The following is a 16,264-nucleotide window of genomic DNA, read 5'->3' on the forward strand; positions in this document are numbered from 1 at the left end:
GTGTCCCCCTCTATAAAAGCCAAAGTTTTAGCAGTTTGCTGATCTGGAGCATTCAGGTATGTGTTAACACAATGGCAAGGAGGAAAGACATCAGCAATTATCTTAGAGAAGCAATTGTTGCTGCTCAGGAATCTGGGAAGGGTTATAAGGCCATTTCCAAACAATTGAAAAGTCCATCATTCTACAGGTAGAAAGATTATTGAAAAGTGGACAGCAACACAGCTTAGTCTGAACAGGCCACAAGACTTCTGGAACAATGTCTTTTTGACAGATGAGACCAAAGTGGACATGTTTGGCCACTTTTGGCAAAAATCAAACACAGCATATCAGCACAAACATCTCAAACCAACTTAAGCACTGTAGTGGAGGTGTAATAATTTGGGCTCGTTTTGCAGCCACAGGACATGGGAACCTTGCAGTCATTGAGTCGACCATGAACTACTCTTTATACAAAAGTATTTTAGAGTCAAACGTGAGGCTATTTGTCCGACAACTAAAGTTTGGCCGAAATTGGGTCCTTCAACAGGACAATGATCTCAAGCACAGCAGTAAATCTACAACAGAATGGCTGAAAAAGAAAAGAATCAAGGTGTTGCAATGAACAAGTCAAAATCCAGACCTCAACCAGATTAAAATACTGCAGCAGGACCTTAAGAGAGCTGTGCATAAACAAATACCCGCAAACCTCAATGAACTGAAGCAACGTTGTAACGAAGAGTGGGCCAAAATTCCTCGACAACGATGCGAGAGACTGATAAGGTCATACAGAAAACAATTACTTCAAGTTATTGCAGTTATTGTAGTTGGTTCTACAAGCTATTGATTCATGAGGTTTACTTAGCTTTTCACACATGGCTTTTCCATTTTGGCTTTATTTTTGTTGAAATTATGACACTGTATAATATGCCATGTGTTGTTCATCTGAGGTTGTAGTTACCTAATTTGTAGACCTGCTAAGGATTTGATGATTGTTACCTTCTGATATGTAAAACCATAGAATTCTAAGAGCGTGTACTCTCTTTTTCACGTGATTGTAAGTGCGGCGGCTAGACTATGAATTCTTGATCTAGTCCAGGTTCTAGGAGTACAGTACTTTGGAGGTTTCTAGTGCCTTAATAGGTGTCTGGACATAGTGGCTTCAATCAAAGGGGTAGCATACATAAAATGACAGAACTTAGCATTTAAAATCACCAGTAAAATTGCAGCCTTCAGCTGCACATATCAGGCGTAGGCTGCACTTACGATATTGGAGGCCACTGACCTCCCTGGCTGAGCTGCCCATCCTAGCAGACTGGAGTAAAAAGTGAATCAGGTTCCAGGAGAGCATAGGGGTTACTTTTCATTATTTGTGTTGCATAAGTGAAACCTGTTTTGAGGAATTAGAACTCGTTAGTTTTTTGCATCCTCATGGTATAGCACCTGACCTACAAGTTTGAGTAACTGAAGGAGCCTAGCAGGGTTCATATTGTTGAATTCATGCACCCTTCTAGGCATACGGATATCTTGAAGACCTGCTGTCAAATTCTACATTTCAACAGACCTACTACCCTTTATTTATAGAGCGTAAGCAGATTCTGTAGTGCTATTAAAATAGGGGACAGTGAAAGTTGACAATAGCATTAAATTAGCACACCAAGTGCATGTATACCCATGTGTACAAATATTTTAATTTTTCCAGCTGGAACTGCTCTGTTGACCATGTTAAAGCATAATTAAATTGGTGAGATGTCATTTAACCATTTTCGTATTGTGGTCAGGACACATTTATATATAGCGATTGGTGTGGTTTGACAGGTCTATTTTAAAAATATCAACAATTGTCTGTGTTTCAACATCTTGCACGGTTAATAAATCAAACGAGTGATTGTGACAATATTTATTAAATTAAAACTCTAAGGATTTTAACATATTTTGATTCCACAAGAACACCTGGGAACAGTTTTCCTTGCCAATTCAATGGTATCCGGAAGATAATGTAGAACAGCCTACAATTAACAATAAAAGTCCATGTTTGATGCCAGAGAGTTGGACTAACGTAGTATAATTTCTTGGGGTTTTGCGGGGGTCAGGTCCCTTTGAGTTTCTCCATATCGGTACTATTCACCTTTTAGAACAGTAGTCAGCTCACCATTCTCTTTTAATTCCTGTGGAAAGGGCCAGATATTGTTAATAACATATTTTTACAGAATTGAAGTTCTAAATACATGACGTCTACAAAAATGTTTCTGTCCGGTAAGCGATGTTTTTCTTCTTACCTCAATATCTTATTAAAAAAATAATACATTTATATTTTCTCAATGAGAGCTGCAAAGCTGTCTGATCATGCCTGAAGATATCTTGTTCATGAAATGGGCATTTTTAATTAACGTAGCTCCAAATGGCAGGACAAACACAGAAACCGAGTTACTGACAGATGGCAGCCACTGGGCAAGCGAACGAGCAATGTTTCTCACCTAAATCAGTTTTCTTGAACGATCCTAAGGGTGGAATAAATAAATGCTAGGCATAACTGCTCCCTTAAGTGCTAAACCCAAGTGCAAACCCGAGAGGCACTCGTATACATATGGGATATGTTTGTCCTCAAAAAGCAATTAAAGTAACCAGGGTGTAAAGCTGTTTCGTATAACTCGTCAGGGTGTGAAAGTCACTTCTACTAGGTGTTGATGATGTCAAAAGTTGTCTTTAATAAATAAGGACACGGAAGCATGAATGTAGGTGCACCAGGACATCTCTGATTAACAAAGCTGGGTGGGGAGGGGAAAGATGTTTGAGTTTCTTATAACATGCATATCACAGAGATAAAAAAGTCACTTTTCAGACAACTCTACTGAAAACCCATTAGCACAATGTGACACCGTTCAAGTTTTCAACAGCAGCGAGCTTGGTGTTTCCCAAAAGGATCTTATTAAACAGTGCCAAAAATAAAGATGCATTTGGCTTCAAAGTTCATGGGAATCACTCGAAAATGTTTCACAAGGGCATGAATTTCATGAAACATTAGCAATGCTGATCCCTACAGTGAAAAAAAAAATGTTATGCGTCGTGATCTCTTGCCAGATTCTGTGATACTCTGTGTTGAAGCTGCAAACCTTTCAGGTTTTCTCACAAGGCCAAAGGCATAAAAGTGTAGTAACAAGAAAATAATGGTTAAAACATTCTACTGAGTATATCATTGAAGAACCTATTTTGAAATAGGGTGTCAAGTCAAGGGTGGAGAGAACATAAAATGCACGTAGAAAAGACCTATTCTGCGCACTCTAATATCCACATTTTTCAATATCACTTAAATCAAAGAATGGGCAAATATATGCCCATCTGTTGCTAAGCGCAACACAATGTAAAACAGTTTCACATCACAAGTGTGAGATTTGCAGCAAGCCAACATCTGCTGGTTAATAATTCTGTGTGCTCTTTTCTGCTTAACCTTCTCACAGTTGCAGAGGCCAGCAAAACACTATGTACTGTGGTGGAGCAGCAGACATTTATCTTCTGAAGACCGTATTATCACCTTGTCTGATACAGATATATAACCAGTCTGCAAAGGCAATTGCTTGGCAAGAGGACACAGCTACAAACTTTGGACAGTATATTATGATCATTACGTAGTCTACTTGTGCCTCTTTAAATAATTTTTGTTGCATATTAAAAACAAATCTAAAATGTGTTACCCTATTCTGCAATCCATTTTCCTAGAACGTGCACAGATGTGCAAATCGGGTGTCCAATCAGTTATATGTGCCTTACGCCTTGGCCAAATCTATATGACATTACCAAAAAAATTAACATCTTATTACTAACAGCTACAACGGAGTTTACTTGGTAAACATTCGTGAAGGCGTTATCACTTTCATTACCTACTCTAAACGATGTTGCTGGAGGTTGTCACAAGACAAAACTTCCGAGCTCTACTGCCATCAATCACCTTGATACATCAGAACCCACACAGCTTTGAAGGCCACATTTATTGGTGATTAGAAGCAGAAAAAAAGAGGATGCTTCTAAAGCAAATTAGTTACTATTTTAAGAGGGTGGGTAGGACATTTTAAGAAAGGGAAAATATTTGTAAATGTGGGTTAATCAATCAAACCTGCAAGATATTATTCGAAGAAGATTACAGTTAAGAAGCAGCAGTACATGATACTAAGGAAAATTGTAATTACCTTGACAATATCCAAGCCTCCAATCAGTTCCCCTTTCACGTAAAGCTGAGGATAGGTAGGCCAGTTGGAGTAGGTCTTTAATCCTTGTCGCACCTTTAAAAGGAAAAGAAAAATAAATACTGATGTCATATTTAAAAAAATATGCTCACCTAATGTAAAAATCAACAAGAAAAATCTACTGAATATAACAGCATTCCTACTGCCTAAACCCTTCCCAGAAATAATGTTTCATCGTGTAACGATGTGTCCACTCAGAATTTTGGCCAGAAAAACTCACGGGACACAAAAGCAGGTACTGATTGGTTGTTATAGAAGCTGGAAAACATTTCTTTAATGTGTGCAATTTTTATGGGCCATACAGCGTATGGCGGATGTTAACGCTCCGGGGAGGGGCCAGACGCGGCCCCTAATGCCGATCTGGGTGTTGCTGAATGCCTCAACATCGAGGTATTACAGCAACACTGTTTAAGCAAAGAAAGTGATCTTGGATCACTTTCTAAGTTTGTTTAATGAAATGACGTATCAGGCACGTCATTGGTCGTCACCTGATCGTTTTTGTGTGACGTCAATGGACGTTAAGGGGTTAAATGTTAAGCTAAATGCTAAAGGCACCTTTATAAGGTTTACTTCCACATTTAACCATTACCGCCATTTATATCTGACTTACTTCTTCATCCTCCAGAATATCAAAAGTTTCATATTCAACACTGAAAAAAGATAAAGCAAAATAGTAAAAAGATAGATAAAAACAAAAAAATGAATGATGGAGTCATTTTTTATAAACACACACATAATAAACAATTGTATATTCTTCTCTACTGGCAAATTCAAGCGCATGCATTCAAGTGAAGGTTATAGGCACTATTACAAAATATTTCACTTGACAGAAGCCAAGCGTTAATTGAATTGGCTGCTTTCCTATATAACTGAGCTTTAACAAAGAAAATGGAAAAAATGAAGAAAGTACTGAATAAGTAGCTACACCACAACCACAATGACAAATAACTCCAGGAGACAACAATGACATTTTATCAATACACAAAACTAGACCTCGTATATGAACAACCGGCAAGGAAAGCGTATCACTTATGTTACGCAAATAAAATGTGAAGTCTAATATAAATGCAACACTGTACTCACCCCGCGTTGTTCAGTATTTCTAGAATCTGCCTGCTAAATCCACATTTTGCCATCTAACAAAAAAGAAATGCCACAATTATTTCTAATGACATTAAACATTGTATGGTTTGTTCCGTGGAGGCCATATACATACCTGCTTGTTCCCTTTCATAAAGAGAATAACGGGAGCTTTATTTATAAGTGCCTTGAGTCTGCCATAAAACAAAATGTGTGAATATTTGTTAGTTGAGTATAAGGCAAGGCAAACAGCAAAATTAAAGGGGGAATTCCACCAGTTTTATATTACCGTTATCACTTTGAATATTTTGTTTAATATTGTCATTTTTAGTTTTCATAGTCAGAAGAATTGTATTGTGTTTTGTTTTCTTAGCTCAATCAACATACTGCCATTATCATACTTGTTTTAACAGCAATCACAGTCCTATCATGCCAAGTCATATTGCTAATTTTTTTTGTCCAATTGTGGTGTGTTACCTACTTTTATTAAAAATTTGAGTTTTTATTATTATTGTAAAGGTGGGGGGTCATTTTCGGTTTTGGCTAAGTGAACCGTGAATGTTTTGGTCCAGAATTTTCATTTTGGTGCATCCCTAGAATAAATAGAACTATTTCATTTTTAATTATCCTGAGTCCTGAATTTGCAGTCACAAAACATTCTAGGCCCAGAAATCAGTGAGAGGAAAAGTAAAGGTTTTGTGTTATTTACTTTATTTTAATCTGCATATTTTATTAAAGGCCATATTTTCTCACAGTGAAAAATTAGTGCGGCCCTCGCACGTATACAATTCTGATGAAGCGGCCCACTGCAGAAAAAACTTGGACACCCCTGCTTTAGAAGGTAAATTGCTAATCCGAGAGTTTGGAGGAATTAGGAATTATGAAAAGCCAAACCCAGACCAGTCAGCTACAAAATGACAAAGAATAAATACTTAACAGAGGCAGAAAGGGGATGCAGAGGGGCAAATGCCTGGGGCAAAATAAGTCACTGTCTGACTATTCAGCAAAAAAGACTTTAGCAAGAGGATAAGGTTGGTCTGTGCAGAAACATCTTTTTGCCCCAGGCATTTGCCCTCCTGCACCCACTTGCTTCATTTATATTTTAGTTCATTTATATATCAGTTTTTGACTTGATCTGCTACTGGTAAGCAATTATTCTTTTTGGTGTTTTGCAGTTTTGGAAATCCAAATAACAGTGTTATGTATGGTAATACACCACCATTGCAATGTCATTAATAAATTAACACTTGCAGAGCAACCATTTTTGTTGAGTGTTATCACTTATATGCAGCATGCTAAAATAGCCAGAAACCACTTTTAATATGAATTAACTGTCAACACTGCTCAATACACAGAGACAAGTGCAGTTTTGGGGGAATATGTAGAGCAATCACAGTGGAAACATAACTTTTAGATCAATTCTGATGACATACTATAATTGCACACAATCATAAATAGTTTCAGCAAACACATAACTATACAAAAGTTAGACATTAGATATTTAGCATACGCACAAAAATACACTAGATAAAATATAAATCCATACCTGTCTTCTAGGTTTTGGGCCTTGGGACAAATTTTGTCCAACTCCCCAGACTCCACAAGTTCCTGTAAAAGACATTACACAACATGGATCTGTTTGTCAGGGATACCCCGAAGTTCGGCAGAGAGCATCCGATTTCCAAACCCCAGCCCCCAACTCACTTTTACAATGTCCAGTCCTCCGATCAGCTCACCACTGACATACAACTGAGGATAGGTGGGCCAGTTGGAAAATGTTTTGAGCCCCTGGCGTACTTCATCATCGGACAATATATCAAAACTGCTAAACTGGACCTTGTGCCTGTTAAGGATATCCACGATTTGCCTGCTAAATCCTGTAAGACAACAAATCATGTTTCAGTACAGTTTCCGTAATGTACAAACATGCATCTTAAATACACCGTTTGGTGAGATTATCTTTCAGATTTAGTGCATTGCACGTGTACCAATTTTCCTAAATAATCCCAATCACGAGAATACTTCTTTCCCAGCAGGCTGAGCGCATGAAACACATTTATGGTTTATTTTAATGCAAATAAATTATGCATACCATGATCACACTTTAAAAATGCCTATCAGCAGATTTTGATGAAATAAATACAGTACTATTCTAAGCGGAAAAATATATAACTTGGGGAATCTCAACAGTTCCAGTACGATACTGACCACTGGTTATAATAAAAAAAAAAAAAAATAAAAGGAAAACAAGGTCACCTTGCATAAGTAGAACAATATTTACAACCTACAGTATGTGAATAGCCTTTATATGACCTCTGTTCATATATAAGCCTCTGAAATATGGTTTTTCCTTGCAGCGAAGTTGTGGTGATTCCATGATCTGCATCCAATCGAGGTATGAGTTTATTTATTTTATGCTGTAACTGAAGTGTTAAGTTCATGTACAGCCCGGAGTAAAACACTGATTTTGAAATGTCTCATCCATCTGGGAGTTCATTAGTAAATAGCTAAAGGCTGATTGCTTTTGGTTATTCTGTTTCCAATACATTCAATCATTTTTACTGGACTTCCCCCACCAGAAAGCTTTGTTTGAGCTGTAGGCTACAAGATGAAGACTGGAAAGATTGATGGCTTGTATTTCATTTTTTAAGGGTTAACGTGGCCAGGCATAAATGTTACGCGGTGGGATAAAACTGTATCACTGCTTTAAGTCTGCGCTAAAATCATAAAAAAATTAACACACAATTCTATGCTTTTAGGTAAAATATTTCCATAAGCACATGTCAGGCTAAAAACAAAACAGAAAAGCATGAAACTAAATATCTTTACCCAACATGATAGAGCTAATCGTAACTCAAGATATTTTTGCATGATAAGAACAAGTTTCAAATAAATTCAAAAAGCACTTATCCTTTCGGATTCCTATTGGTATTATAGCACAGCAACTACAATCTATTTTGTGTTCCCAGCGCTTTACATCATGGAAGAACGAATGGACTCTCTATCCAAGCAGACAAAGCTATGTTCCCACAGAACACTATCAGGTTATGAGACAAGTTGTTGTACAAACAACTCTGGAACAATCACTCTTATCTCAGTATGTTTAATGATATAACTGGAGGGCCAGCTTGGTCTGGCTCAAGTAGGAGACATCCCAATTTAACTGGGTGAATCTCACAACATCGCTCTGCTTAGCCCTACAAGCGGTCTATCTCACGGCAGCTTAGTTGCTGTGAGAGGAAACCAAAGAATATTTTACTAGGTTAAGGTGACACATAAGATAATGGGAATTCACTGATCGGTACAACTAAACCCTCATTTTGCATGTTAATGCATATAATAGCTTAGTTTCATGTTATATTTTACCTTTTTTTGCATGAAAATGCATAGCATGACTCACCAGTTATTTAGGAGAAATACTTTATGGATTCTCACAATAAGCCAGCTCTGGCTGACATGAGATTCCTGGGGGGTCTCAGAGACCCCCTACACACATGCACATTTGGCATTCCAACTGAAGTGACCCTAAGCAGTTTGCTGATGCGCTGGTTAAGTAGAAAACATAACATACCGCATCTGGGCTCCTGGGCAGAACCTTTCATGAACAACATACAAGGAGCTGCATTAATGAGCTTCTTCAGCCTAACGTTGAGGTCTTCTTTGGGGGTATTGTTTGGGGCTGGTGGGAAAGATGTACTTGAGGCATACCGCTGGACACGCTTGGTCAGCTCGGGAGCATGTGCTCCATCTAGTCTGTCAATCTTCTGGGAATTCTGAAATGAGAAGCACACCACACTATTGCATACATCAAAAGTAACACATATATACACACACACACACACGACTGCACAGTTATTGCAGCCCGTCACTGACAAAAAGCTTGAGATTATTGTATTAGAGAGTGGTAAAATCATAGTGTGAAGTTAGGCGAGGTGTAAAGTTACTACGTTGAAACTTGGGAGATTTTCCCAACTTGACACGTGTTTGTCTTGAATCCCCTGAGCAACTATGTAATGTACTATTTACAGAGTCTCTCCTCTATATGTCCTCCAATCAAAAATAACCTTCACCGGATCCGTTCTCCTCACACCCGAGTACATGTTTCACATGTTGTGTTGACAGCAGAATTTACTAGTTTGTTTTTTTTACTTTGTACATCTTTACTGACGCTGTGTCAGTTGAAAAACATCTGTCTGATCACAGACTGGAGCATTGGAATAACACATATATGTCAACATATAACACAGTTATGCTGTTTTTTTATCCATTTTTTATAATGCAAAGTGGTTTGTAACGTTTTATCTAAAGAGGTTTTAGTCACACGAAGGTAAGAATGCAAACGTGTTATTTTGCCAACTGGAATGTTAGAAAGACACTTTAAGAAGAAGAAAAAAAAATACTATTGTAACAAAAAGAATAATCCACTGACGTGGCCATTAGAGGGAGAAATAGAGCCATTAAAAATCCCGGTTCCTATCAGTCACGGCTTTTCTCCGTGCATCATGGGTGTATGTCGCATGATCAGGTCAATAAACATGTACCTGGAATATGCTGCACAACTCAACATAATGAGACCAATTAATGTTAAATCAGGAAAACTCCAAGCATTACAGCACCATGTGAATGGCTAACATTTATAAGGGAACTAATAAATGACGCAAAATAAATACCCGTGAAAAACTTAAGGAGAGAAACTCTGATGAGTTTGGCTCCCTAGAGCTTACAATCTATTTCAACGCTATAAATGCCTTAGTAATGGAACTTGATGCTGCACCGCTAAAGTAAAGTAGCCCAGCAACTAAAATCATTTGCGGCCACACGCATATTGTAACAAACACCTACCTGTAGGTGAAATACATGCTGGCTAGCGAATATAGCAATATGCCAAGAAAAGTATTTTCCTTACCTTAAAAAACAAAAAGGTTGGCACCGAGGTAATTTTGTACTTTTCTGACACTTCTGGAACGGCTTCTGCTTCAAGCTACAAAATAAATAAAAAAATAACAAAATAAGGGGGGGGGGGGTAGAAAAACGCAATGTTTCAGTGATTTTATTTTCATGTCCTCTTTTATGGCTTATGTTTATGAAAGCCTCCCAGGGATACTTGGCATGTTTAAAAGGAGTCGAATGCAAAAGTTTGCAAGTCATTTGCATTTAAATGAGACTCGCTGGGCTGCCCTGTCATCCACCGAGCTTGCACTATGACAAAACAGGTTCAAGGGTTCTTATTTTGTTGCACATTTCAAAAGATGCCCGGAGGCTGCGAATAAAATTTTTTGGTGCACTAGTGACCTAGTAAATTTTCAATCATATGCAGCTACTACTATATTGAAATCCATAAATCACTGACCCCGGTTATGTCATGATTACAGAGCGCATTTCCTGCCCACAGCAATTCTAGCTGTTTGCTCTATTGACTAATTTCGAGAGGCAGTACATCAAGGCTGACATTTGCGGCTCTCTGCAAATTATGAAGCAAAAAAAAAAAAAAAAAAAAAAAAGGAAAAAAGTATTTCTTCAATAAACTATTGACGTCTGGTAAATTTTACGCTTAACCCTTGCACGGCAACTGGATATCAAACAACGGTCTTGTTAGAGCAACGAGCAGTAACGCTGGGCAATTATTAAAGACAAATGAAAGCAGACATTGGAAATTAGCCAGTCGAGGATCGCCGGCAATGAGGATTTATGTAAGGATTTTCGTATGGGTTTCGGATGAAGCTGCACCTCAAGTAACTATATTCACACTGTGCGTTCTGGCCATATGTTGTTTGTAGGGTTTTTCATTTAACAAAGATAACTTATATATCCTACAATAATAAACATAATATTGAATATACAATATAAAATTGAAAAAAACAGCATCTGACATTTCTTATTAAAGCACACACTATTATCTAAATACACTATTATATAAAAACAAGGATGCCGGATGGGCGTTCAGCTAAGAATTTATTGTGCACACATTTCCCAGGTATTCCACTAGCACAATGTTATTTACCTGCAATAGACTCGCTTTTTTTGATGACAGGGCCACTTGAAGTGTCAAAGAATTATAACAGGGCTCGACTTAACCCGGGCGCCCAGTGTTTCATGAATCCGGCACCCTATGCTTTCCTGTGGGTGCAGGGTGAAGCAGGTGCCATGAGGCTCTGAGTGGGGTCATGTAATGCATGTTAAGTGGCCCTGCTGGATGCCTCACGGGCACTCGCCTCACCAAACCCCTGCAGGAAAGCATAGGGTACCGGATTCACGATGGCGGACCAATGACGTGGCTGTTATATATGTAAAGTGCTGGAGTCAGTGTGTGTATGTGTATACTGTAGTGTCAGTCTGTGAATATTGTAGTATTAATGTGTATGTGTGTAAATGTATAGTTCCAGATTCACTATATCTACTGTATTATAGTGCCAGATTCAGTGTGTATGTGTCCATAGTGTTAGAGTGTGTAACTTTATATATGCATAGTGTTACCCAGTATGTGTGTATGTGTATGAGAGTGCAGTGCTAGCGTGTATGGTGTTGTTTACGTTGTTTATTATTACTGTACCTTAATAGTGTGTATGTCAGCATATAGTGTTAGTGTGTATAAGTGTAGTGTTAGCATGTGTGTACATGAGTGTAGAATGTTAGTGTGTGTGTGTTACTGTAAGGTGTTAAGAGTGCGTAAACATATGTTAGTGTATGGGAAGGCTCGACAAATCCTGGGCGCGCGTAAAATAACACATGATTGGGGAAGAAAAACAAAAAGCTGGCTCCTAACTTTTTTGGCTGGCTCCTTGATCCAAACCAAATTTGTCAACCCCTGGATTATACTGAACAGTACCACAATCCTAGTAAAGGCAAACAGAACACTGTTTTCGCCAACTCTTGTAAAGCAGCACTAGTTTCTCTCTCATATATACAGTGAAGGAAAAAAAATATTTGATCCCCTGCTGATTGTGTACGTTTTCCCACTGACAAAGACATGGTCAGTCTATAATTTATTTGAACAGTGAGAGGCAGAAAAACAATCAAAACCAGAATAACGCATTTCAAATAAGTTATAAATTGATTTGCATTTTCCTCCTTGCACATAACGTTACCTGGAAGCCACTCTCCTCCCGCGCCAAGAACGGTATCAGGCAAAGCTTTGGTGTGAATTCTTGCCCAGAGTGACAGGGTTATGACAGAGACAAGCCTTTTATGTGCGTGTGTATACATACATATAAATTATTAATGTATGTAAATAATAAGTTGGCTTATATAAACATGAACACTTCAATGAAACTAAATGTGGATTTAGAGTAATATATGGCAACTGTTCTCACAACAAACTACAGTCAAACTACAACAGTCCTCAGAATTTCAAGATGATTCTGGTGTTATAACTTATGTAATACAAAATGAACATAAGCCTGTATACCTTTACAAACGTAACTTGAGGCTGGTCCTTGGCCAATTCAACCATAACATCATTCATTTGGGAGCATTGTGGAGCCCATGGTGCCCAAAAATGTACAACTAAAAGTGATCTGAAAAGAAAAAAAAAGGATTCAACCAAATCTCAGAAATCATTTGCAGAATATTCAATCACAAAAGAAATACTTTATATTACATTATACTATATCTTTTTGTGAAGCATCCATTTTATTTAGAAATCAATCTTGCTGCTCTACAGTACAGAAGCTTACTGAGGAAAGCCTGTTCCTACCCCCAGCTGGCTATAAAACATGAACCCACCTGGGAGGACCACCAATTGCACTGTTGGATTATGTACTGCTGATGAGGTAGTGTGGTTTCATTTTCATAAGTTGTATGGAGCTTACTTAATTTTTTATACTTTTTGTTGTTGTTGTAAAGTCCTTCTAGTACCGAGCTATTATCATTCTCTCCTTTTACTCAGCAGTGTGGAGATTGATTGAAGAGCTTTTTCAGTCATCCCTTGTGAATGTATAGCAAGTGTGTCCCTACACTACACAATATATGTTTTCTTGTATACGAGCCCTATTAAGTGGATCTGAAAGAGGTCTATGCATCAAGGCTATGGGATATAAATGAATAGCCATGTGGCAATCTGGGTATCTGGCATATTTTTAAAAAATAGAAATAAATCCTAGCAGAAGCACACGGCAAACCATTTGCGTGCATTTCCACCGCAAACCATAATCGACTTAAATTTATACATCTATACTTTCCAGAACAAGCTAATAGCCAAAAACAATTCTATGGATCTATCACGGTGCTGTTCCACCGGGACAAAACCTTACACTATCTGGCATGTTAAGCAAATAGACCTTATTATATTGGTCATTATATTCTATCCTATAACGATTTAATTAAATAAGAGCAGCACAGAAAGTCAGAACGCCTCCTTTCTGTAACTTGTAACTTCCTATGAAAGTCTGCTTTTGTGCCATATGACAATCATAGATTGTAAGCTCCCAAGAGGAGGGCCCCATTCTCCTTTTGTGCCAGTTTGCTATTGTGTGATTTTTAACTATTTTACTGACTCTATTGTAACAAAGCTATGGAATCCGCTGGTGCTATATAAACAAATGTAATGAAATGCTATAGTTCCCTGAAAATCTAATAATATCTTGGAAGATTTTTTCAGCATTGGGATTACAGTTTAATGCAGTTTTGAGCTTAAAAATAGTTAACTTGAGTTGGAAAAAACCCCACTAGACAAAGTATTTGGCTCTCTGATTATAGGTATTTTATAGTTGAACTCAAAGAAAAAGAGGTCAGCGCGTCACAGGTTTATGCTTGTTGCATTATACTATTGTAGGTGGGCAGTGACCTGTACACAGCAAGAACAGTACCTTTCTATTTCCCACACTGCTGCTACCCACATTTTACAAAGAACTCCAATCAAACAAGTAAATCATGCAATAAGAACGCGGGTCACAAGGGCAATAGCATCGGAAGAGAAGTAGTTACAAGTGTTATTTCCAAAGTGACAGGTTTCAACATATTATTGTAGTCACCGCAAACAAAAATACTCCCGGTGTCCACTCTGAATTTAAAACAAACTAGGGGGCATGTTTAAAAAAAAATCATAGCGACAGATATATATGGTAGATAGACATTGAAAAAACTCAACTTAGAACTCTGGAGCCTGGCATTTCAGCAACATGTCTGGATCTATAAAATATCACCTCACTAGATCGCTGACTCTTGGCACTGCCAAAACCTGTAGATGACACTAGCACTATATAGGTTACTGGTCCACCTGTGACACAATGAATATCCCTTGGAAAAAAGTTATTGATGTAGCCTGACAAAACCAGTTGGGTGATTTTATTCCTTCTTGTCACAGACAGACCACCAGTGGCACCTGTAGGAGTCACAGATCCAGTACCAATGCAGACCGACAAGAGAGATCGCATATGCTATTGAGTTGTTGCATGTTTATATAAATGCCCCCACCATGAGTAAATTAGCCCACCTATGAGAGCTTTATCATATTGAAGATACATCGTTACTGATGATTGCTGGGTGGCGCAGTTGGGGCAAAACATCTCTCCCTGTGTGCATTTACATTCTGGGAGAATGGGGGTGACGCTGACCCTCCGCTTTTAGGGGAGTGCTATTATTATTAGAATACTGTATAATTATAGGCGATCTTTTGAATTTTTTACTTCTCTACTATGATGAGCTTGAGGATTATGACATGTGTATTGTTACAAGGGCTGGTGAGGTGATTTTGGCTATACCCGATAAGCAGAGAAGTGGAGCATTGTTTAAAATAAAAAAGATATTGTGACATTTGGCATGTAAATTGTTTTGTGTAGTTTTAAAATAATAATTATTGTGGTGTTTCCATTAGGTATTGATACTAAATCACTGGTGGGTCTGATTTGAAAACACACTCTTTAAATGTTATATAGGTAGGGATCAGTAATATTAGTTACGTGTTACGAAGGATGAAACACGTTTCTGAGGCAGCTGTCCATGGTGCTATAACTGCTATAATTCTCTGGCACCAGTAATACATGACAATCAGCGATATGTGTTTGGATGCAAAATGTTCAAAAATAAAAACTTATCTAGGTTGTCTAAAGATTTTACTTTATTGGAATAAATAAGTTATTAATATTATGCAACAGACAAGTTCACAAAAATATCACGCATTGTTCAGGTAAGACAGTAATGCGATTAAGCTTACAACACGATTAATTGATTGAAAAAAGTTATTTTTGTAATTTAATAGATGGTAAAACCAATGGCCGTCGTGGCTTTAGATGCTAAAATACCACGGAGTGAATATATTATGCTGAAATGCGAACTAATCCTATTAATGAACCTATAACAAAGGGCAATTCGATGGAGGTAAAAAAAAAAAAAGGTTATAAAAAAAGTCACAAAAATCAGATGAATAGCTGTCAAAAAAATCTCTCTCTCTCCCTCTCTATACATATATATATATAGAAATATATATAGATAAATATACAATATATATAAAGAAACGTTTTAAGAGATGCCATTGGAAACCAATAGAAGGCTCCTGCTGTTCCATATATAACAGTTTGAACACATTTGCTCATAATTGACCCTATGGACCCGTATTTGTACGTATAAAGTCATTGGCAAGTAGCATTTATCTACGATGTGTCAGGATTTCACCCACGCCCTATTCAAAATAAGGCCTGTTACATAACCAACTGGTGTAATGACGTCACGTAACCGATGGATGTGTAATAAGGGGCCTGTAGCACATGACTGTACATACCAGCCTTACATCACAGTGACAAGCACCTATTGCATGGCCGTATAACCACCAGATACCTGCTACGGTAGTGGAAGATATAAATATCTGATACGCTTAACGTGACACGTACTTCTCACTTTTCTGAAGCAGCTCCTCAAACTGCAATGCAGAACCAGCATCCAACACAGCCGCCATGTTGCCCGGACAAGGCTAAAAAAACGAATGCCGAGAAGCCAATGAGCCTCGAGCAATCGAAGCGTGGCACAGTCGTGCG

The 16,264-nt window shown here is 37.9% G+C and overlaps 1 protein-coding gene across 1 annotated transcript; it reads right to left on the minus strand.

Moving 5' to 3' along the window:
* Positions 1-1,861: 1,861 nt before the first annotated feature.
* GLRX3 (glutaredoxin 3) lies at positions 1,862-16,264 on the minus strand. The gene is made up of 11 exons (XM_053450433.1): positions 16,121-16,264; positions 12,703-12,811; positions 10,204-10,278; positions 8,869-9,070; positions 7,002-7,174; positions 6,844-6,905; positions 5,434-5,491; positions 5,301-5,353; positions 4,828-4,867; positions 4,161-4,253; positions 1,862-2,144 (listed from the first exon to the last, which is right to left on the minus strand). The coding sequence occupies exons 1-11, from the start codon at positions 16,183-16,185 to the stop codon at positions 2,097-2,099; spliced, it is 978 nt and encodes a 325-aa protein (XP_053306408.1). The 5' UTR covers positions 16,186-16,264; the 3' UTR covers positions 1,862-2,096.

This window comes from Spea bombifrons, chromosome 11, assembly GCF_027358695.1.
Source record: "Spea bombifrons isolate aSpeBom1 chromosome 11, aSpeBom1.2.pri, whole genome shotgun sequence".
In the NCBI taxonomy this organism is placed as follows: Eukaryota; Metazoa; Chordata; class Amphibia; order Anura; family Pelobatidae; genus Spea; species Spea bombifrons.

What these genes read in the sequence shown, in the direction of transcription:
- GLRX3 (XM_053450433.1), bottom strand. Translation starts at nt 16,185, where the DNA reads ATGGCGGCTGTGTTGGATGCTGGTTCTGCATTGCAGTTTGAGGAGCTG. An exon ending in TTATGAAAGGGAACAAGCAG is followed by an intron (nt 5,354 to 5,433) that starts GTATGTATATGG and finishes CTTTTTTGTTAG; the next exon opens with ATGGCAAAATGTGGATTTAG. An exon ending in ATATTCTGGAGGATGAAGAA is followed by an intron (nt 4,254 to 4,827) that starts GTAAGTCAGATA and finishes TTCCTTTTAAAG; the next exon opens with GTGCGACAAGGATTAAAGAC.